This window comes from Neltuma alba, unplaced genomic scaffold (assembly GCF_004799145.2).
Source record: "Neltuma alba isolate B1F8T4 unplaced genomic scaffold, ASM479914v2 tig00012431_pilon, whole genome shotgun sequence".
Lineage (NCBI taxonomy): Eukaryota > Viridiplantae > Streptophyta > Magnoliopsida > Fabales > Fabaceae > Neltuma > Neltuma alba.
Window position 1 is genome coordinate 97,387 of NW_021636915.1, and position 22,483 is coordinate 119,869.

Consider the following 22,483-nt stretch of genomic DNA (forward strand, 5'->3'; position numbering starts at 1 on the left):
TAAATATTTTTCGTCTTCTTTCCAAAATTTACCCTTGTCAAATGTTTTATGATGGTCATCATTGATTAGGAATTGGGGAAAAAATCATTAAATAAGATTGCATATGATAATACTCCTCCGGTCCTAATTATAAGACCCAATTGACTTATTTGAGGAGATTAAGGAAGTAAGTTAAGTTGGTTATTTATAATAAATAAGTGTTGTTATTCCTAAAATATCCTTACTAATTAAGTATATTAGCTAAAACTATCATTATTAGAAGGATTATCTTGGGAAAAAATGCATAAATATAAAAGAGAAAATGGATTGGGTCTTATAATTAGGACCAAATAAAAAGTCAAATTGGGTCTTATAATAAGGACCGGAGGAGTATTTTCTAAAACATCCTAGAATTTTGAATAAAGTATATCATAAAAGAGGACAACGGCTTAACAAATTCGTGGCACTAAATATTCTTCTGCCTTCAAAATGATTTACGAAGCTTTTTTTTTTTTTGTAATTTTGCTCCGAAATATTTTATTGCCATATGTCGAAAATAATTGTTTCATCTTTCGCATAGAAATTCTTACTCCATACAATCCTAAATATCACGACCTTTTGAATACTTTGTTTTGTTTTTTTAATACAAGAATCAATAATTTATTTTTTGTCCTATATTATTAGATGCTTTTCCCCAAAATATCCCAGTTAATGCTTTTTTTTTCAAAAAAAAAAAGTTATTACTAGTTAAGAAATCTCATTAAGTGTTAAGAGTAATTATAGAAGAGTATGAGTACTTAAGACCATATGACATATTACTTATCGTTTTATTTACAGACTGTAAATAAGATTTTATAATTAGGAGCAGAAGTAGTGTTATTATTCTAATAAAAATGAATCATCACTAGAAGACTACTGTAATATGAGTAATAATATAACTCAATAATCGTAGCTCCAGTGCAAAAATCACTGCGCGAGTCATATGCACACATGTTCAATTCTGATAACCTTATGTTAGCTGGTGAAGCATCATGCCTGTTTGACAGGTTGACCGTGCTGGGAGCTTTTTCTCTCTCAACCGGACCACTTATCCACGTTGAGTTTGCCAGCTCGTTGCCCATCCGCTCCCATGCACAGATGCTTTCTCCTTCAACTCTTGTTCGAGCACTTTGATGGAATTCGAAACCTCAGCCCTGTACACAAAAAACCGGGCAATAACCAGAAAAATGCCGAAGTGGACGGCATTCAGCACCGTGAAGAAGGCGTAGTAGTAATCCAGATGGGAAATATTGAGGTTGTCCAGAATCCAGCCACGGCGGCCACCCGCCTGAGTCACGCGCGACACCGTCGAAAGCAGGAAGCTGCTGAAGAAATTCCCAATCCCCAACGACGTCTGAGAAATCGAAGTTCCAAGGCTCTTCATGCTCTCTGGGGCCTGGTCGTAGAAAAACTCCATCTTCGCAGCCTCAAGAAACGCATCAGCACATCCCATCAACACAAACTGAGGAAGCAAAATGAAAATACTCAGAGGAGCCTGTCCGTCCTTCTCCACCACGCCATGTTGTCTGGCGACTCTGATCCTCTGTCTTTCTGTGAGAGAAGCGATCAACATAACGAGAATGTGGATGACGAAGCCTATTCCCATTCTCTGAAGGAGGGTTATCCCTCTGGGGTTGTTGTCAGTTTCCGCATCACGCGCACGAAGACACGATCGTAGAGGACGATGCTGGTGAGCATAGAGACGGTAACGAATGCGTTCAGACTTGCCGGAGGAATTTGGAAGCTCCCCATGTGTCGGTCCAAAGTGGTTCCTTGCTTTACGAAGAGTGTGTTTGTCTGAGCAATCATTGTGCTCGGAATCACAGTGATCAGCAAGATTGGGATCATCATTAGCATTTGTTTCGTCTCCTCTACTTCCGTAACAGTGCATAGCATCCATGGACTGCTGCTACTTGAACTTGTTCCCGTTCTTACGCTCGCCTTGTTCAAGAACCTGTACCCACATGCAAACAATTATATATTGGTTAATTAAATGATGACACTTTGAACCAGACATCAATAATAGATAACTGCTGAATCAAACAATAGTCGTAAGTGGATAGAAGTCAGATACCTCAAAGTTGGGGTGGAATCGATGTTATACTTTCCTTTCTTGGCATATTCTTGCAAATCTAGTTCATATAGTTGTTTAGGATCAGTAGGTGTTTTGACACGCCATTTCCGGAAAGCAGCGACGATGACCCCAGCCATTCTGGTGAAGTGACTTCCGGAAGGCGACTTGTGCCTGGAGAACGGAGTGCCGGCCAAGAAGATCAAGATGGACACTGCGAGCCCTAGAGTTGGGAGAGCATAGCCAAGAGTCCAGCCCACAGAGTCTTGGATGTAGACGAACATGGTGTTGGCAAAGAGTGTGCCGGAGAAGATGCTGAAAAACCACCAGTTGAAGAAGGACAGCTTCTGAACCTTCTCCTTTGGGTCGAAGTCGTCAAACTGATCGGCCCCAATGGTGTAGATGTTCGGTTTGGTCCCTCCAGTTCCGATGGCGAGAGTGCAGAGTGCACCGTAGAAGACGGCCAGATGCAGCGGCGATGCTTTGCCGCACTTTGTCACATCCGTTTCGGCGCAGGGCGGCGGCTTCAGGCTTGGAAGTGAAACCGATAACGTCAATAAACACATGTCCTACCACAGTCAAAAGGTGGAGGTTAAGATTGATTTCAAATTAAGGATTCGAAGACAGAGTGCAGGTTATGAGTTAGAAATGAAGGGATATATATATGTACGGAGAGATAGACGAAGGAGGCGAGAAGGAACGTGAAGTAGCGGCCGAGGTGGGCGTCGGCGACGTAGGCGCCGAAGATGGGAGTGATCCAAGTGGTGCCAACCCAATTGGTGACGTTGTTGGCGGAGGTCACGGTGCCTTGCCGGAGCTTCTTGGTCAAATATACTCCTCTGGTTCTTAATATAAGACTCATTTAACTAATTTAATTAGATTAAGAAAGTTAGGTAAGTTAGTTAATTATAAGAAAAGTGACACATTTTTCCTAAAACACCATAATCATCTTTCTTAATACCCTCTCTTCCTCTTCTACTTGATTATGGTTAAGGGAGTATCCATAGGGATAATTTAGAGAAAATTGATAAATGTGAGAAATGAGTCTTATATTTAGGACCAAAACCAACTCAAGAATTGGGTCCTATATTAAGGACCGGAAGAGTATTATCAGATTAGTTGATATCCCATAATACGCCATTGTTTCAAATACCTCATACACTGCGTTCGCCCATGCACAACACATTCATTATTTACATAACACCATAAAAATGCAGCAGCATGCGACTGTAAAGAAGAAACTATATATATATATATATATATATATGTGTACTGACCGACGATGAAGGAGCAAGCCTTCCATCGACCTCTTGTGGATTTAAGAACAGGTCTGCCTTTAAGATCCACAGTTCCATCTTGCGCGAACTCATGGCTCCTTCCTTGTTCAACTTCCATATATCCAAAATCCTTCTGGCAGAATAATATTGCCTTCTTTTGTTGTTTGATTCATGAAACTTCACGCCTTTTTATATTTAATCACCTCATCTCAATATCCTCTATTCTGCCTTTCATCATTATTGTTATTGTTATTGCCACCTCCTTGATGTTTTCTCAAAATAGAATTTCATCATATTTTAAAAGATAATCATTTTGTTGTTTTCAATTACATATGACCTTTTTCATTATACTTTAATTTGTAGTCTAATAATCGCACAATGCTTTATTTATTATATTTTCCATCGTTCTCCCCTATGTTTATGTAAATTGCGAGCTGGAAGATGATTCAAAGCATTAAGCATTTAGATTAGATCTTGTCACTCAGAGTACGTAGCAGTTGAAGAGGATAATAAAATACTTTAAATAATTCAGAAAAATACTTTACAAGATTCACAATCTAAAATAGGAACAATTGAAAACAACCAACGGAAGAAAAAATAATTTAAACATCAAATTAATCAAGATATTGATAATATTTATATATTAATTCTATAGAAATATTATTCATATGAGTTGAATATATTGAGGTCCTTAAAATAAGGAACTAAGAAATTATAATATAACTATTTTTTCTTATGATAAGTGGAAGTAGGAAATAAAAAACAATTTAAATTTAATAGGATTAACTATTAGGTTTCTTTCCCTCTCGATCTTAACAATATTAAGCTCTATTATGCAAGTCAAGGGTAGTTTCTTTCACTAGTTTTCACTGTTGATCTCCTTAAAAAAATTGTAAAGAAACAGAGTAAGTAAGAGGATAAAGAGAAAAGCGACAATGTAAACTTTGCATTGAAATCGAGACGGTGAGCATAAGCCAACCAGACAAAAATGTAAACAATCACATTAAACCAAATCAGCACCCACATGAATACTAGCTACTAACTCTGGTAGTCAATGTAAGATCTTGTTTTATTTTTATTTTGGTTTTAGATATAAGATCTCCATCTATTTTGTCTCTTATATTTATCCATTTCTTTCAGAGTAGTCATTTAGTAGTTGCACATGTTAAGTATTCAATCAAATGATAGTTCTAGTTAATATATATTATTAGTAAGGGTATTCTAGGAAAGATAAAACTTAATTATTATAAATAACTAACTCAACAAACTTTCTTAACCTACTCAAATTAGTCAACTAATTCTTATATTAAGGATCAGAGGTAGTAGATTCCAATCAATCTCTATCTCACTTACAAACTTATTATTGTAAATTATCAACTGATCTTTATTTTTATGATAGGACATTGACCTTTCGAATTTTTAATATCATTTGATTTGAAGCTCCTTCAATCTTGGTCCATCTTTGAGATATATTTTATGGCTATACACAGGCAGTATCGATAAATATTACTAATTAAAGGTTTCGAAGCAAAATCATCATTCCTGCGAGCTCAGGCTCGATCCCTTTTGTCTGTCCCTTTGTATTTCTTTCAAGCGTAGCCTACCAATACCACGCACGTAATTTTTTTTTTTAAAAAAAATCGTTTTTCATTGTTAATTCCAATTATTGGCATCGAACCTCATTAGAAGTTTCTTCCAATTTCATGCAAGACAAATTATACTGTGAATGTTTTATGACAACCAATCTTCGGCTTCTTCACAATTGCCCCTCGACTTTACAAACATAAATCTTCTCGTCTTGCTAGAGACATTGCTTAAAGTGAAAGTGAAGCCCCTAGATTTCTAAATTAGGATCATATATTAAATTTCTGAGTTCGGATCATGCCTTCTATAGTAAAATACTACGACTTGTTCTAATTATAAAATCTCGTTTATAGTTACAAACAAAGTCTTATTATTAGAACCGGAGATAGTACTGTATTTGAAAATTGGTCTTTTGCTAGAGTTAACACTCAGAAATTAGAAGTCAGCTTCATGCATTTACTGATACAAAAGTTTAGATGATCATGCAGAGCAGAAGTAAATGGATGTTGTTGCTTTGGGAGAGACTAGCTAAAGGAAACCTGTTAGAAATCCCTTTCTCCACAAAGCTTAAAAATATTATTCAACCCTGATTTTGGTCTTTCAAATTTGCAGAGCATTTGCAATGGACCCTGCCAGACTTAACACTTCAAATGGAGCTTTATTTGCTATAGCTTTCACAGTGAGAGGGCAAGAATCAGTGATCCAGAAGTGTGCAAATGCATTCTCCGGGTCTTCTGCAAATTAAATTTAACAGGTACAATCAGATATGTAGAAACATAGAAATCCATCATATGCAACATGAAGCAGAGACTCACCATTTTTTTGAGTGAAACGTTCCCATGATTGTTTAGGAAATACGCCATGGGTGACGTAGGCGCTCACCTTCGCTGCACCATGAGCTGCCAGGACTTTCTAGAGAAAACCAATCGGAGAAAGGTACAAATGTTAAGCTGCTACTAGACGCAAATGCATGCATTGATAATACAAATTTCATACACATTTTAAGTAGCTGCTTATTTGAATTGCAAATGCAACATCCATAATCTCTTACCAAAATAATTCACGTGGTGAATATCGCCTCAACATGAAAAATTGTGCACAGAAAGGGAAATGAAAACTTTTGACCTAAAATAATTTGCCGATAGACATGAACAAGAGAGATAGAGAGATGATCAGTCTCATTCCTCTAGCAACGGATCTAATTTTCTCCTGGTGAAAAGTTGTGTTACAATTAAGTGTTACAGAGTATTCTAGATAATCAATACTAAGGGTAGCAGAAGCAGGAGGAAGGTGGCACATAATGCAAGCTTAACAATTCTCTTTTAACGTTAACACAAAGAATTTTCAATTATACTACAATTTCCACAAATCATAAAACCTAAAAATCCAAATAACCTATGTCACCACGGTCACAATCATTCACCCACGGCTTTTTTTTATTGCCGCCAATTCGTCCGTCCCCAGACTTGATACCTTCTGATTCACAAAACCCAATCACTCACAATTTGTATCCAAAATTTGTCGCAATTATTTGTTAGATGTACACAACCGTGCATTCACATGGTTTTATTGGTGGACTAATAGCTTGCTTAATGTAATTAAGTTTGAGACCCAAAAACTTGTCCCTATGCCTTCTGAAAAACTTTGTAGGTATTTCAGGTATGCCAGCCCAGATTATTTACCAATAAGTTAAAAGCTCGTCAAGTGACACAGAAACACATTTAAAGATCAGGAAAACTTTTGAAAAAAAAATCTCGTACGCAATCCACAACTATAACCTTATATAATCTTAGCACCTCCAGGATTTCTTACTTAAAGGGGCTTATCATTGCCCTGTTTGATAGTAGTCTTTTTGTGTGGCTTAAACAAATAACCATGAATTACAATAAAAAATGCAGATTCCACAATCAAACCCAGGTACGTCAAATCCCTATTGATTCTGTATGCCTCCAACACTGTGGATACAAGAAATGTGTGTCAAAATTTTCTAGAGAAACTATTCAAACCCCCATAACTTATAATAATGGGGACTACAAGTTATAATCTATGCAAGGCATTGAGGTAACTAGTTCCCATTAGGAATGTCATGGGCACGGGTGAAGTGTCTTTAGAAAATGTAAGTACAGAAGCAAGGTACACTGTCTCGAAGATTGTGCAAGTAACCTTGACACCAAGTATGGGGGCACATGGTGCAAAGACAGGGGAGGCTAATGGAGTTCAGTTAGAGGTCGTTTTGGGGATAAATATGGATGTGGGAAGCGGAAGGCATGAGGAATTTCTGTATAAGTCTGAGGGCCTTGTACTTTGTCTTTGCTGCATTCCTTTTTTCTCATTCTGGTTTGCTGTTTCCCACATTTTTTTTTTTTTTTTTGGTGAACTGTTTCCCACATTTTAATACTGTCTTTTAATTCTGCTAGTTGTGCTGTCATTAGTCTTTAGCATCTGTAAGCCAAAAGATCTAGAGTAATGGCCATCTCTTGTTTTATTGTTTAATGACAAAAGACCATTGCACAATAATCGTTTTCCACTCACAAAGGACCAAGTGCTTGTATGGATTTTATAATGCCAATCCAGAAAATTAATATGGCATCTAAAAGTGACATGAACTAGCATTTATATTTATAGTGACGCATATTCATTACGAAAGCATCAAATATAGAGAGAACGTATAAATAAAATCTTCTTGTTCCCTTTAAAAACATGGATATACATGTAGAGAGAGATATTTGCAAAGATGGAAGCCACATTCAACAATTCTCAGATTTGGCAAGAATGAGAAGTTGCATAAGCACAATATATTCAAAATTCAAAAATCAGTTTTATATATTGAATCGCTGACCTGACACTCAATGAGAGTGCCTCCAGATTGGACCAAATCATCAACAATGACCACATGACGACCAGAGGGGTTCCCTTCCTTTAGTCTCACTATCCTCTTATCACCTTCACGAACTTTTGTACATACCAACTGGCACTTCAAAGTATTAGAAGGACAGTAAAAGAATTACTTACAGTGTAAAGAGAGACACTTATAGGAGACTAACCACGGGAAAATTGTCAAACTGCTTGTGGAATCGCTTCCAGGCACCATCATCTGGAAATGCAATAACTATCTGAAGAAAAAAACTACAATCAGGAATTACCTATAAAAAATAGACGCCGCTGACACCGCAAAGTGCCATATACATAACGTAACAATTACCTCCAACATCCCAAGATTAAAGATAAAAAATATGTAAAGTATTGCATAGTACTCACATTATCAGCATCAGGAAGCTGATGCAGGCGTTGCTTTAACAATGGGATACCAGTTTCAAACAAAGGCAAAACTTCATCTCCAAAATAAAACCTCTCCTGCATAAATTTGAAACTACAGCTTAATGATACAGTGGAAAATGCTAATATAGCTTCTTCTTTTTTAACTAATGAAGCAATGGAAGAAATAATGTAAGGAAACACAAAATAGAGCTGGGATTTAAGCATAACATCCATCATACAAGAGTGAAGCAATAGCGCAAATAGATAATCACCAACAACACCATAAAAACAACCACAATCCATGAGGATCTCAAATAAAACTGAAAATATAGGCATCATACTCCCATTTTTTGCATTAATTACACAAACCTGCAAAGCATGGATATCATATATGACTAAACTAGTTGGGCCACCCCTTGATACAGGAATATCTGACAGCATTCTTGCGAGGGTGAATGCAGTTGCTACATCTCCTTCTTCTTCCATACGCTCAAAGGACCCAGTTGGAAAGAAAGGTAATACTAAAGTGAAGGAAGCAACAAATAGACGAGGGAGCGCATATATGACAGACAGTTGTTCAAAGACAAGTGCTGGAGAGCTGAAAGATGCAAGAAAAGCAACGTGTTGGCCTCGGAGCTCTTCTGCATTATTTATGTAAATGTTTGGAAATCCATCAGCAAAAGACCTGGTCATGCACGAATGAGGAAACAGAATCATCATTCCATGTATAGTTTTCAACAACGGAACTATACTCATAAAACAATTTCTTGTTATAGTTTGATGAAACTGCACGTTGGCTTTAAAATACAGGGTTATCAAGCAGTCATGTGAAGACCCATTTTGGATGAAGAAAAGACTATAATTTATACAATAAAAAATGATTACAAAACAAGAATTCGATGCAAATCGAGTACAACAAAATAGGACACATAAATCGCATGACTTCAATAATTTATGTAACTAAAAATCAGCACAAATTAAAATGTGAATGCAAATTAGGCAAGTACAAAGCATTAAACCATTAGTGCAAAGCCGATAAATAATTCCACTTCACAGCCAGAGGCATTGTCATTTATGGCACAAGCAGAAGACCCAAAATAAACGTGTTAGAAGTCGAGCTGCCACAATCTTCACTGGTGAAACATTTAGGAGATACAAATAATAACCCCCATAACATAAATTTATAGGGAAAAGAAACATAACTGGTGCAATACATAGAGGTACCCAGATTGAGAAGGGAGAACAAAGCATAAGCTTTTCAAAAGCAAGAGGAATTGTGTAAAAGTTACTGGAGATAAAAAGAAAAATAAGCAGAGAAAGAGAAGTGAGAAACCTCCAGCTGATACTCTGTAGAATGATATGATCAGATTGTGCAGCAACCTTACGAGCAAGGTCTTCACACTCGAGACAGTAGAATAGGTTGACTTGCTTCTTCGAAGTCTTCTCTGCTGCCATTTTTCTCGCCGGGCGGACAAGGCCACAAATGCTGGAGTGGAGAGGGTTTTAAGACGGATAAACAGTGGGTTTGCAACTGCGTGGAGAAGACGAGAATCTTGCAAACGTGGACCCCGTTTATGGAAGAAAGCCACGTTCTGAAAATTTATCTTTGGCACTTTCAACACGCGCTCTTCCAACTACGATTTGCTGCGGACTTGCGTTTGATCAGAAGCTGCTCCGACAAAGGAAGCAAAATGAACGAACAAAAAAGGACATCGAAGCCCGAGAGATCATGGGCCTCATTCTTCTTGTTCCTTACGTCTCAGCCCAGTCACAAGCCCAAGCCCTAAAATCTCGCCCTCAAGCTCGACGATAAAGCGCCCGCAAACACCTTTCTCCGGATCATCCTCTTCCTGGGAAAATGGCTCTTACCCTAGCTCGAGCTTCCTGCTCCTCTTCTGCTCGCCTATCCATCATCTTTTCCAGACGCCTTCACTCTACCACTTCCATGTCCATCACCCAACCCCCTCTTATCCCAACTACCCTCCTCGCTCGCAGATCTCCCAATCCTCTTTCTAAAGCCTTGCGCTTGCTCGCTCCGGTCCCCACCGCCACTCGTTTCACTGCCGTCCGATGCCGTGTCAATCGGTCCGGTAACTCGGCCTACTCACCCCTCAACTCAGGCTCCAACTTCAGTGACCGACCTCCCACAGAGATGGCCCCGCTATTTCCCGGTTGCGACTATGAGCACTGGCTCATTGTCATGGACAAGCCCGGTGGAGAGGGTGCTACCAAACAACAGATGATTGATTGTTATATACAAACTCTTGCCAAGGTTGTTGGAAGGTTGGTTTTCGTTGCTTGGTTGCTCGAGAAACTGAAGTTTTCCCTTCTGACTTTTCTTTTTAAGAAATATTGGAGTTGTTATTAAGTGTAACTGATCTTCAATTTTTCTCACTTTTCAGTGAAGAGGAAGCCAAGAAGAGGATTTATAATGTTTCTTGTGAGAGGTACTTTGGATTTGGGTGTGAGATTGATGAGGAGACATCTAATAAGCTAGAAGGTGTGTTGCAGATTTGCCTCAATAGTTATGTTTGTATGCATGTTCAGGACCTTGGTATGTCTTTTTTCTCACATTTGTTTGTATCATTATCCTTTTCGGTCGATAGGATTGCCCGGCGTACTGTTTGTCCTCCCCGATTCATACGTTGACCCAGAGAACAAGGATTACGGTGGTAAGTATTAAAAGGCTTTCCAGTGCTTCCTAATTCTTGCTCTTTTGAAAGAATACTAGTCCATGACGATAATGTTGAATTGTCTTGCGCACAATTTAGCATTGAATATATGGACTTACATCAACTGTCTCTCCTAACTGTTCTGTGCTTCGCTTTGTGGAGATGCAGATCAGTGGAGATGAAACATGTATCTGCTTGCTACATTTGTTATTTTCCTTTTTCTTTGTCTTGTGCTTTACATGCTTTGTTCGCCTCAGATGTATGGTTTGCCATATTATTTGTGGCTTGTCGTCGACTGATTTTAGGGAGGTTATGCCAAATTATTCTTAACCAATCTGTAATTTTGCTTGATTAACCTAGTGAACTAATGAAAATGTATGTTCTTCTCTTTTCCTTTTCTCCCAATAGTAATATCAGAAGTCCATCTTGGCAGAGCTAATAACTCTCATTGGGTAATGTCTAGCTTTGAATGCTAATGGACTGACATAGAATTTCACTCTCATCCTGTTCTGTAGCTTCACCAGTAGATGGAGTTACAGTATCATTGGAGTTGATACATCTATGTCCCTTGCAATTAATCCTTTAATCAATCTCATTATCTGCCTGAGATGCATGGTTTGCCATATTCTTTGTGGCTTGTCCTTGGGTGTTTTTAGGAAGATCATTCCATACCATTCTGGACGAACCTTAACTTTGCTCGGTTAACCTAGTCAACTAATGAAAATGTAGATTCATTCCTTTTCCTTTTCTCCTGTTATCAGCAGTCCATCTTGGCAAAGCTAATAACTCTTATTCACCGGGTAATGTCTAGCTTTGAATGCTAATGGACTCACATAGATTTTCAATCTCATCCTGTTCTGTAGCTTTGCCCATAGATGAAGTTACAGTAACATTGGAGTTGATACATCAAGATCCCCTTGCAATTATTCCTTCAGTCTCATCGTATATCATTGGAGTTACTGTGTTATTAATTCTTCATTGCAGTAGTAATGATGTATATTAATTTTATAGACTTTGAAAGTTGAAACGGTTGTGCAACAATATTTCTTTAGCTTTATGCACAAGCATAAATTCATATTTTATGTGAAGATGGTCCATTGATGACGGCTTTCGTTGATCCCAGTACCCTGATTATTCCCAATATGTGCCATGACTCCTAGCTTGATTAATTGGGTTTCCAAACTAATTTGATGCAGCTGAATTATTTGTGAACGGAGAGATCGTGCAGAGATCACCTGAAAGACAGAGAAGGGTTGAGCCGCAGCCGCAGAGACACCAGGATAGACCAAGATACAATGATAGAACTAGGTATGTCCGGCGCCGGGAAAATCAGCGTTGAAAGAGCCATGCGTAGTTGGAAAGGTGGATGTAGATAATCTGGAAGAGGCGGAGTAATGTGCTATCGTAGCTATCATTTGGATGCTGATATTCGAACTGATTGTAATGCAAATGTTTGTGAGGGTCACTCATCAGTTGTCGAACTAGCCTTAAATTGTTGTTGGGCAACAAAAAAAAAAAAAACTAGACTTTTTAATCCTTTTCCCATGAAACATACGTGGAACAGAATGATGTCTCGAAATGCGAGTTATTTTGTTATTGCAGTCGACCTTCAGGATGCAATCGGCACACGGAAAAAGTTATTTGGGGAGAATTATTCGTAGTTATGTCTGATAGATGGGGAAGTGATTCTGTTGATGGGATCGAGTGTTTCACAACCCCCCCCCCCCATCTATGTTTGTAGCGAAGGGACCGCATTATACGTTGACAGTATATCAGGTGTATTGCATTGTCACTTCTGATTTTGTGAGGCGCAAATAGTGGGAGATGGCTTTGAAATATGAGAGCCGAAAGGAGAATATTATGTTTGTTTGGATGAATTAAATTGATTGAATAGCGGTGGCCATTTGGTTGCGTGATTTGTCATCGTTTGGCAAATAAAATGAAGCCGACAAAGGTCAAGGCACGGTTGAATGAATTTAGTGTTGGTTCTCAATTATTGAGTGGAGCTACTTGCTCCTTGCTGCATTTGGGTGAGTTTGGTATGTGAATATTGTGCTCCGGTGACACCGTGGCAGTTTTGGATCAGATTGAAGCTCCACATATTATTCTTCATCCTTCTATTACAAGCTCTCAGCAAAAGTTTTTAAAAAAAAAAAAAAGGAGAAGAAGAAGAAGAAACAGAAGGAAGCAAAACCTATATATTGTGCAAAAGGTTTTTCCTTTTAATTATTGCTCTCGATTTAATATGACATCATTTTAAACCTTTAACTATTTTCAGAATTGAAATTAGAGGTATTGTTAAAAATAAGTAATAATTATATTTTAAAATTGAGATTAAGACTTGTATCTATTGAGAGGTAAAATGAAAACGTAAAATAGAACTTAAGGAGGGGGAAGAGGGGCATACACGGACGTAGATACAACGGTAAATATGTGTGTTTATCTTCACAGAGGATGAACATGTCCACAAAAGCCAACGCCATTACCTCTCCTTTCTAGAACCGCACCATGCTAATTCTCACTCATACAGACCTTCCCACAAATCAACGAAACGATTCCCCAATAGTAGCAATGCCAACGCAATAGAAGTACATGAAATACGTCCGTAATATTTTATAATATTCCATTCATTAGGTTAGCCGCATGCAAAGCGAGGTTCAGTGGTGTCCGATGCCCCCACCACCGCCTCCTCCTCCACCGAATCCACCGCCAAAGCCCCCACCTTTGCCAAAGCCCCCTCCAATGCCTCCGCCACTACCCCCTCCAAAGCCGCCTCCAAATCCTCCTCCCTTTCCAATGCCACCGCCAAGGCCTCCACCTTTCCCAAAGCCACCCCCACCTCCAAAGCCACCACCATTCCCAACGCCACCTCCGGCACCTCCGCCCCCACCTGCTCCACCCCCTATACCACCACCTTTTCCAAAGCCGCCACCCACTCCTCCACCGTGTCCACCTCCCTTTCCAAAGCCACCACCTGCTCCTCCCCCAAGACCACCACCTTTTCCGATTCCACCACCAATGCCACCACCATGCCCGCCTCCTAGGCCTCCTCCTCCACCAATCCCACCACCATGCCCACCTCCTAGTCCTCCTCCTCCACCAATCCCACCACCATGCCCGCCTCCTACTCCTCCTCCTCCACCAATCCCACCACCATGACCACCTCCTAGACCTCCTCCTCCTATTCCACCAATACCGCCACCATGACCACCTCCTAGACCTCCTCCCTTACCTATTCCACCTCCTAGACCTCCGCCATGTCCACCTCCTAAACCTCCTCCTTTACCTATTCCACCACCTATACCTCCACCTTTTCCAAAACCACCGCCATGTCCACCTCCTAGACCTCCTCCTTTTCCTATTCCACCACCATGACCACCTCCTAGACCTCCACCTTTTCCAAAACCTCCACCGGCACCACCTCCTATGCCACGCCCTTTTCCGAAACCACCGCCTAAGCCCCCACCCTTACCTATCCCGCCACCTATACCTCCGCCCTTTCCAAAACCTCCTCCGGCACCACCGCCTAGCCCTCCACCTTTTCCAAAGCCCCCACCAGCACCACCACCTAGCCCTCCACCTTTTCCGAAGCCACCACCAGCACCACCACCAAAGCCATGTCCTCCACCGAACCCACCTCCAAAGCCGCCACCTCCACCGGCTCCACCACCAAACAACCCTTCCTTCCCAACAGTCTGGAACTTATCATCTTGGTCGCGTCTCACGTTTGCCACATTTCTGGCAACCACATTGGTCGCAAGAACATGGACAGACAGCAGAAGCAGCAGAAAACCTAACCTTCCCATTTTGTGCTTACTGACACTAACTAGCTAGCCTTTGAGCAGAGGCCAGTGTTGCCTTGTGAAGCACGAAGACAGGGGTTTTTATAAGCATATTTGAAATCATTCGTTGGATGCTTTCTGACTTAATCAATCTCAACTACTAACTGATCGCCACATTTAATGTGCACTTATAATTCAGAACCAGTTTGGTGCACCTGCTTTTCACTGTACTGCTACTGCTGCGCTACTTGATCATCTATAACTTTGATATCATCAAAGTAAATCTAGACATCACAATAACGCTGTGCTTTCTTCTCCATCTGCTCCTCACATGCCCTTGCTAGCTCCCTGGGGACCTCTTCCTTTACTCAATGTTGCATGTTAGTTTCGCCTACTTTTACATGCAATCTCATACCTGCTGGCTACATTATTAGTCCTGTCTTACAATTAATTCAATCACTTTCCCATCATTTTCTTAGAAGTTTTTACGTAGAAATGGTTCTTGATAAATGAAGATATATATATATGACGTGACAATATTATTAGGACTTCATTCGAAATTTGATTTAATAAAAATGCGGTCGTGCTTTATTCATAAAATATTAATTATGCTTAAAGTAACTCAAGAAAATGAACTTAGTAATGTGAAAATATGAAGTATCTTATTTTTCACGAGGAAGAGGACGAGGAGGGAGGAATAAAGACGATGGGACCTGGTGTTAGAGAAGGGTTCATCATCAGAAGCTTGAACACGTACGAAAATGGCGATTTGGGAGCATGGGGCACGTGCTTGGTAGATGATAAATTTATTGCTCGTTGAAATTTTCGTTCCATTTCCTTTAACAAAATCTGAACGCAGCTGGCATCCATGGTACTCATATCCATCCGACATACGTATATATTATTATTTTAATTCTGGCCCATAATTGCATGTTTCTGTTCCTAATTAATTCCTTTTTGGCGCCAATAATCGAACCCACAACGTAGCCATCAATCACTAGTTCTTTAGGGAGATCCACATTTGAATTCTTCCTTGAACTAGATTTTTTTTCCCCAGCCGACATGATGGATAATAATCTGGAAAGAAATATAAAATTAATCCATAAATAATACTACATCCGGTCATAATTATAAGAACTAGTTAACTAATTTGAAGAGATTAAAGAAAAAAAATTAAGTTAGTTATTTGTAATAAATAAGTGCTATCTTTTCTAAAATATCCTTACTAATCAAGTGTATTGACTAGAACTACTATTGTTAGAAGGACTACCATGGGAAAAAAGCATAAATTATGAGAGACAAAGTGGATTGGGATCTTATATTTAGGATCAAAATAAAAATCAAACAATATCTTATATTAAGAACCGGAGGTAGTAATAAAACTGTACATGTTCTCACAGGAGCATGATTGTTTTTCTCAGTTAGCAGCCGTTGTCATTGTTCAGTTATCCAAACTTTGTATATAATAAAAAGGTAGGTGAAAACAACAGAAATAAGAGCACCTTAACTAATCCTAATCAAGTTTGTTATACATTATAACGAGCATGGTATTATGTTATTGCTTGTAAAACAAACGTGAGTGTCATTTAATTTGATAATGTAACATGAATTCCTTTATTTTATAAAGAAACATCGCTTCTAAATGCTCCTATATAGCACTAATTCTTGAGTATATTTCATGTTCCGGGGAAGGACACGACGCATCGAAGATGCGGTCCTTGTGTCGGGCTAACCTGGACCAAAATATATGATGCAGGCCCATGGGCCTTATTCGGTTTCAATGAGCCTCCAAATTTTGGGCTGATTAAAAATGTCGAAGGAGTAATAATAATAATAATAATGGTAATAATAACCAATGGGGGTTGGTCCGAGTGGTAAGCGGCTCGGTTCCACTTAAGTGAGGTCTCAAGTTCGATTCCTCATGAATGCAGAAAATCCCCGTTGGGAGACTCATCCACCATACCCAGGTGTGTGACGCGGGTTAGATCCGGATATAGTCAGGGCAAAGCTCTGGTGAACCGGGTGGGGAACCAAAAAAAAAATAATGGTAATAATGATAGGTAAAGAGCTTGAAGTGAGTCTGTTATGTGTATATCTGCATGGTGTGGTGAAGACCATCGTCTGGCGCACTGGACTTATCGTTCTTATTGACATGAGGCTGCGTATTATAGTTTGATATTACAAATTAATGGGGAATATATTTTTAAATTGTTGCTATTCAAAGTTAACAAGTATTTAACTTGTTAACTGAAGTTATTGATACTTGTTATACATATAAATTTTTCCTGAGAAATTCTATGATAAGATTGTACCATATGCATTCTCCCAGACTTCTCACACATTTCATTCTGGCTATCAGGAAATTGTTTCTCACCACCATGAGAGACGAATTAGGGCGGCTCATGCAAGCAAATGCCGTTAAATTCACTTCCTCTGGTATGGCACCCAAGGTTACCGGTTCGGAATTTCTCCTCTTTTGTTCACATCCTCTTTCCTTCTCTTCCTTTTTATGAAAAATTAAAATCTAAACCGTTAAATTCAATGGTTTAAAAAAAAGAAGAAGAGCTAAGAGGATGGGAAGAAAAGAAGAAAGGTTTCGAACCGGTGGTGCATCACACAAAATTCCGCTCCTGTTCAAAAAGCCGATATCGACCATGGGCATTTGCGTCAATGCGCCCAAATGTATAAGGAAATTACAAATCACAATCCAAATGTAACGTTATTTATAATAAAACCTTTTTTTTAAAAAAATAATTTATTTTGAGTTCAAGAACAAAAATTAAATCATGGTGAAGCAATAATAGGCTCATGAACAACTGTCGGGATTGTCTAAGAAAAAAAATACTTGTGATTTTATTATATTATTTTTTCTGAGTATAAATCTTATCCTTCACAGTTTTTTGACATTTTCGGTCCACTAGGCTATGGAATCTGAGCAAAGCTAACGGGCTGTAGTCAGTTACTGGATTACAAATTTACGCAAGTGCGTTCGGCCGTTCACCCAAAAACAAAAAATCTACGCAAGTGCGGGTAGTTTCGTCATTTGATTTGATGGCATCGCCGTTATTTACTTGAAAAAGAATGGGATATTTTAATATTCTCTCATACATATATAAACACGCTTACGCCTAAATCTCTCATCTCCTCCGTCTTTCGTCGGAAGTTAATCGTTTCTTCTCTGCCCTTGTTGACGCGAGGAGTTCTGATCAAGGCCTTCCTCTTTCTTGGATCCCATCGTATTCTCCGTCGTCCTACGATTTCCAGACCCGTTGCTCCGGCCAGAAGCTGAACTCGCCGTCTCAATCTTTTATTTTACTTGTTGGTCTGATTCAAAATCTTAGGTTTTGGCCCTTCAATATCTCCGGACCATTCTTGTGTGTCGTCTTCTCCGATCCATTTGTGGACCCTGCTTCATTCTTTTTCTGTTCTCTCTCCCTTTCACGACAAGACGAATATGACGTCTCAACATTAAACAATTCTCGAATATTCATTCGTTCTTACGGTTTTGCCCTCGCCGACGTGGCATGATTTGGAACCTCCATGACCAGTCACTGTCCTCGCAGGATTTTGCCACCTGGTGGGACGAGAAAGCGGAAGGAGAGAGAAGCTCCGCGCTCCCCATCGGGTCCACCACCAGCCGCACCAACTGCTACGGCTTATTCGGCTAATTCAGGAGAAGCCGAGGAGGGGAAGCCGATAACTTCGAATCGGCTTCTAGCCGGCTACATGGCTCACGAGTTCTTGACAAGAGGTACTCTGTTTGGGCAGAAGTTCGAGTCGGGAGGAGCGGAGGCTGTCCCCTCGGCTACCCCCAGCTCCTCAGCTTGGGCGCAGCCGAGCATAAGGAAGGAAGATAGCAGTCATGCTAAGATGGCAAGCATAGTGCAGTCAGATGGGACCCACATCCCGGGCGTCGTGAATCCAAGCCAACTCGCTAGATGGATGCAAATATGACGTGGCGGTTTCTGATGGGGGAGGGGATGGTTGGTTGACAGCTAAAGGAAAGGTGGTGAGTAAGTATCGGATCCAACCCAGACGATAAGAGCATGAGAGTGGGATAAGCATGCGCATGTGATTGTGGTTTGTAATTTGTGGCGTCGATCGAATATGGAGTTTTACAACAGAATGAACAGAAATAGTGTTTGCATAGGAATTGATAGGTACATTAGCCTGGCCTTGGGATGATATGTATTTTGTTTGATTGATGAATGAACTGAATGTACTCCTATATGTGTGTGTGTGAGGGGCGTTAATTGATGTATGCATGCGTGATCTAGGTTTTGAGTTGGAGATGAATTAATATGGATGATGATGATGATGCTTTTTGTGTGCGGTTGTAGTGTTTGAAGTTTAAACTTAAAAGCAGAGTGTTATATCCTGTAGAAAGTACGTATATATTTGTCGCTCTTCACGTCATAAGCAGATTAATCCGTTAGCTCGGCAGTGATCACCGCCAAGTTACCTCATCAAGAGAGCAGGCGCTGTGGTGAGAAGGTTGCCAGATGAAATGTGGCTAACTCTAGACTTACATTACTAATAAATACATTCCTAAATTAAACCAAGCAACGTATTTAACTGGACGGTAAGATTGTTGCGCGTGGGGTGGTAGTCCGTATTTACATTGACTCAGATACGCGTCATTAAGTTTCCTGGTCAAAGTGGTGCTTTAGGATCAATGATCTGCTTTTCTTTTTCTTTTTTAATTTTATGCACTCACACAAACGTGTTAACGTTAGATTTGAATCTGAACTTCACCCAAGTATGATGAGTGACGTTATCCAACTAGCTAGCTGTTGATTTGCTTTTCGGTTTTAGGTAAAGTAGGAGATTTGGAAACAAATTTAAAATGCAGCGCCCTCAGCTCCACAAAAAAAATACCGTTGGCTAATAACCGCTACCTCCCGTGATGGGGCTCAGCATTGTTACAGATGTGGGAGGTTCACGAAATAAAGGTGAAGGCAAATAAGACAGAGCCTTGATGTCCGTGCATGAAATTTTAACAATCAACAAGACAGTGTCTATATAAGTACATGAGATGTGATGCAAATTACGAATCATATTATTCATAACCATATTAATATATTTTGTTCCTAGCCTGCCGACATGATGCAGGAGAGCAAGATGGTGGATAGTAGAAATCATCTGAAGATGGAGACAGTGTTTGGAGGTCGAGTGGTAGTCCAACCCTGGGAAGGATCATTTCCTCTTGCTTTGAGCTCTGCATGTTCCTGGCAAAGCGCACAGCTACCGCACCAAAAATGGACGCAGCAATCGCAGCAGGGCTCAGCCGGCAGCCCATACTTTGCCCTCACCTTCTCTCTGTACATACACGAGTACACCCACTGGCACTGCACCATCATCAACAATCCATACACCATCCCCTGCCCTACGCATGCTTTGTTTTTTCCCATTCATATATACTCCTCCGGTCCTTATTATAAGACCCAATTTGACTTTTTATTTGGTCCTAATTATAAGACCCAATGCATTTTCTCTCTTATATTTATGCATTTTTTTCCAAGATAATCCTTCTAATAATGATAGTTTTAGCCAATATACTTAATTAGCAAGAATATTTTAGGAATAACAACACTTATTTATTATAAATAACCAACTTAACTTACTTCCTTAATCTCCTCAAATAAGTCAATTGGGTCTTATAATTAGGACCGGAGGAGTATTTCACATCACAAACACACGTCATTAATTTCATTTCATGACCCACCTCTTTTCATTATGCATATATAGGACACACCCACACATATAGACTTACAACTTCGTCCTTCGTCCGCTACTTCTGCTATTTGGCCGAACGTTATGCATGGCAAACAGCATGTTACACAACCTGCGTGCGTCTTCATTTTATTATGCACTAAATCATTCCGTTTCAACTTATATAAGACTCTCCCAATAGATGATTAATTTGTATAGGTTAAAAAAATTAGTTTAGTTATTTGTACAAAGCCTATGTTGGTTTTCTTAAAATACGCTCTTTAATTATTTGCAATGAAATCACTCCTTTATAGAAACTCTCTTAATATGTGACAGTTTGGAGAGAAAAAGTGGGTTATTGTTTTATACTCTTTCAATCATAAATCTAAGACTCATTCTGTAGTGTAATCTACGTTACAAAAGGGATCTTACATTTAGAATTGGAATACTATTTCAGATTGAAGTAAACTCATTAATTGGCTTCTATGTTTAAAACTAGAACGGCATCAATCATTTTTACGCATCGGAAACGATGGAGATCTTACATGTTTTTGGGTGCTGTCCACAACCGCAGAGTCCCACCGACCATTTCGGCGGTGTTGCCCGACCACCAAATATCATCTTCATCATCCCCCAAACCCCCCACCCGAGATATTGCCTGTGATAACTACGACTTATGGCTTCTTTGGTGTTTGCTTCAGGGCTTCATTTATAGTGTGCTTTCCCCTATTAATTTGTCTTTAATTTAAACAAAGAAACAAAACACTATTTACTTCTTTTTTTTCATAGAAGCAAAACACTATTTACTTTGTTTAAGACTTTTTCCCCTCAAGGAAGGGATTATACTACCGGCAATATCGGTTGTGAGCATCGTTTTGCCGACTGCGTTTAAGTCCTAATCCTGTCCTCATATGCCGGCTAATTAATCTTAGTTTATCACTCAATTGTTATTATTAGTTTATTGGTTCATATTGTTCTTTGCCGTTCTTCTCACAGTTTTCTTCTCATTTTGTCCTTATCGCGGTTGCTGTTTTCAAGGGAAAAAAAATATTCTGTTGGTTCGTAAATTTCTAATGGATAAAAACTTATAAGCAACTTTTTTTATTTGGTTCTTTTAACTCAATATATGATTTTTTTCCCAACTATTATATTTGGGTCTCGTGCATGCTACAATGTAAGCTGTTCATAAATATTGCAGCTTGTTAGTTTTTATATTTTATGTTAGTACAGTAATTATATCATTTATATAATTTAACGTCACATAAGCAATTTTTATTTTTATATTTTTACATGCGGAAAAAAATATATTGGATATTTTAATAACAGATGTATGGAAAAATAAAAATAAAATTTCCAATGAATTATTCTTGGCATGCTGCCAAAAGGTTTTGTTATTAGGGAGAATTACAACAAAGTCCTAAGAGAGAAAATAATTATAAAACAAGTCCCAATAATTATTATTTTTTATTCTGAAACCTGTCATTACGGGCTGCTGAGATTGTTATTGAAAATTTTTAATAATTATCTTTCCTTCTTAGGACATCATTACAATTCTCCATTGTTATTACTCCTGTAGCAGGATTTTACTAGCTTTTAGAATAAGAAGATCTTGGAAAATAAAAGAATTAATATAATTTTTAGTCCTTCTTAGGACATCATTATAATTTTTTTTAATCTTAAATATTAATTCTTATAATTCAATAAGACTTGGACTGCACCCCTTAAGGGATAAAATCTAGGATTTGAAATTAAAGGAATCCAAACTTTGGCCAAAAAAAAAAAAAAGGAATCCAAACCAAAACAAAGACAAATTTAAAAGGCAAAGATTATATTAACCAAAATAAAAGATAATAAACTAGTTCCTTTCATTACATTCAACCATGTGGGTAGATTAAGCTGAATATAGGGTCCCATTGACACCATCCATGGATAACCTGGATCGTACCTTTTTTGGGTCTCAAACTCCAACGATGGAGATACAGAACCTGATTGTTTACGACCCAATTGTTTGGGCTTGGTGAAGTGGTATTCTTGAGCCCGATCAAACATTCCTTTTAGGCTGCAAAAAGCATTCGTTTTGAAGTAAGTATGCGCTATCGGATTTCTTGA

The 22,483-nt window shown here is 39.0% G+C and overlaps 4 protein-coding genes and 2 pseudogenes across 16 annotated transcripts; 2 read left to right on the top strand and 4 right to left on the bottom strand.

Annotated features, from left to right (window-relative positions):
• Positions 1–1,066: 1,066 nt before the first annotated feature.
• On the bottom strand, positions 1,067–3,484 carry LOC114727034 (protein NRT1/ PTR FAMILY 5.2-like; annotated as a pseudogene).
• A 1,836-nt stretch (positions 3,485–5,320) lies between these two features.
• On the bottom strand, positions 5,321–9,871 carry LOC114727039 (ribose-phosphate pyrophosphokinase 4). 2 transcript variants are annotated; one of them, XM_028913755.1, is made up of 7 exons: positions 9,542–9,871; positions 8,578–8,893; positions 8,209–8,304; positions 7,995–8,063; positions 7,790–7,918; positions 5,766–5,862; positions 5,321–5,681 (listed from the first exon to the last, which is right to left on the bottom strand). In XM_028913755.1, exons 1-7 carry the CDS (start codon positions 9,661–9,663, stop codon positions 5,551–5,553), a joined length of 960 nt encoding a protein of 319 aa, XP_028769588.1. In that variant the 5' UTR covers positions 9,664–9,871; the 3' UTR covers positions 5,321–5,550. The 2 variants fall into 2 exon arrangements, with proteins under 2 accessions (XP_028769588.1, XP_028769587.1); XM_028913754.1 differs by having other exon boundaries at positions 5,321–5,684.
• A 180-nt stretch (positions 9,872–10,051) lies between these two features.
• On the top strand, positions 10,052–12,486 carry LOC114727042 (multiple organellar RNA editing factor 2, chloroplastic-like; annotated as a pseudogene).
• An 808-nt stretch (positions 12,487–13,294) lies between these two features.
• On the bottom strand, positions 13,295–14,730 carry LOC114727038 (glycine-rich cell wall structural protein). Of its 12 annotated transcripts, none has more exons than XM_028913745.1 (3): positions 14,491–14,730; positions 14,101–14,448; positions 13,295–14,052 (listed from the first exon to the last, which is right to left on the bottom strand). In XM_028913745.1, exons 1-3 carry the CDS (start codon positions 14,684–14,686, stop codon positions 13,538–13,540), a joined length of 1,059 nt encoding a protein of 352 aa, XP_028769578.1. In that variant the 5' UTR covers positions 14,687–14,730; the 3' UTR covers positions 13,295–13,537. The 12 variants fall into 12 exon arrangements, with proteins under 12 accessions (XP_028769578.1, XP_028769579.1, XP_028769586.1 ...); XM_028913746.1 differs by having other exon boundaries at positions 14,101–14,226; positions 14,269–14,730; XM_028913753.1 differs by having other exon boundaries at positions 13,295–13,929; positions 14,155–14,190; positions 14,251–14,730.
• A 3,108-nt stretch (positions 14,731–17,838) lies between these two features.
• LOC114727043 (uncharacterized) lies at positions 17,839–18,890 on the top strand. The gene has a single exon (XM_028913756.1). The coding sequence runs from the start codon at positions 18,203–18,205 to the stop codon at positions 18,614–18,616; it is 414 nt and encodes a 137-aa protein (XP_028769589.1). The 5' UTR covers positions 17,839–18,202; the 3' UTR covers positions 18,617–18,890.
• A 910-nt stretch (positions 18,891–19,800) lies between these two features.
• LOC114727035 (cell number regulator 7-like) lies at positions 19,801–20,523 on the bottom strand. Its single transcript, XM_028913740.1, has 2 exons — positions 20,436–20,523; positions 19,801–20,072 (listed from the first exon to the last, which is right to left on the bottom strand). The coding sequence occupies exons 1-2, from the start codon at positions 20,521–20,523 to the stop codon at positions 19,801–19,803; spliced, it is 360 nt and encodes a 119-aa protein (XP_028769573.1).
• Between the last annotated feature and the right edge of the window lie 1,960 nt (positions 20,524–22,483).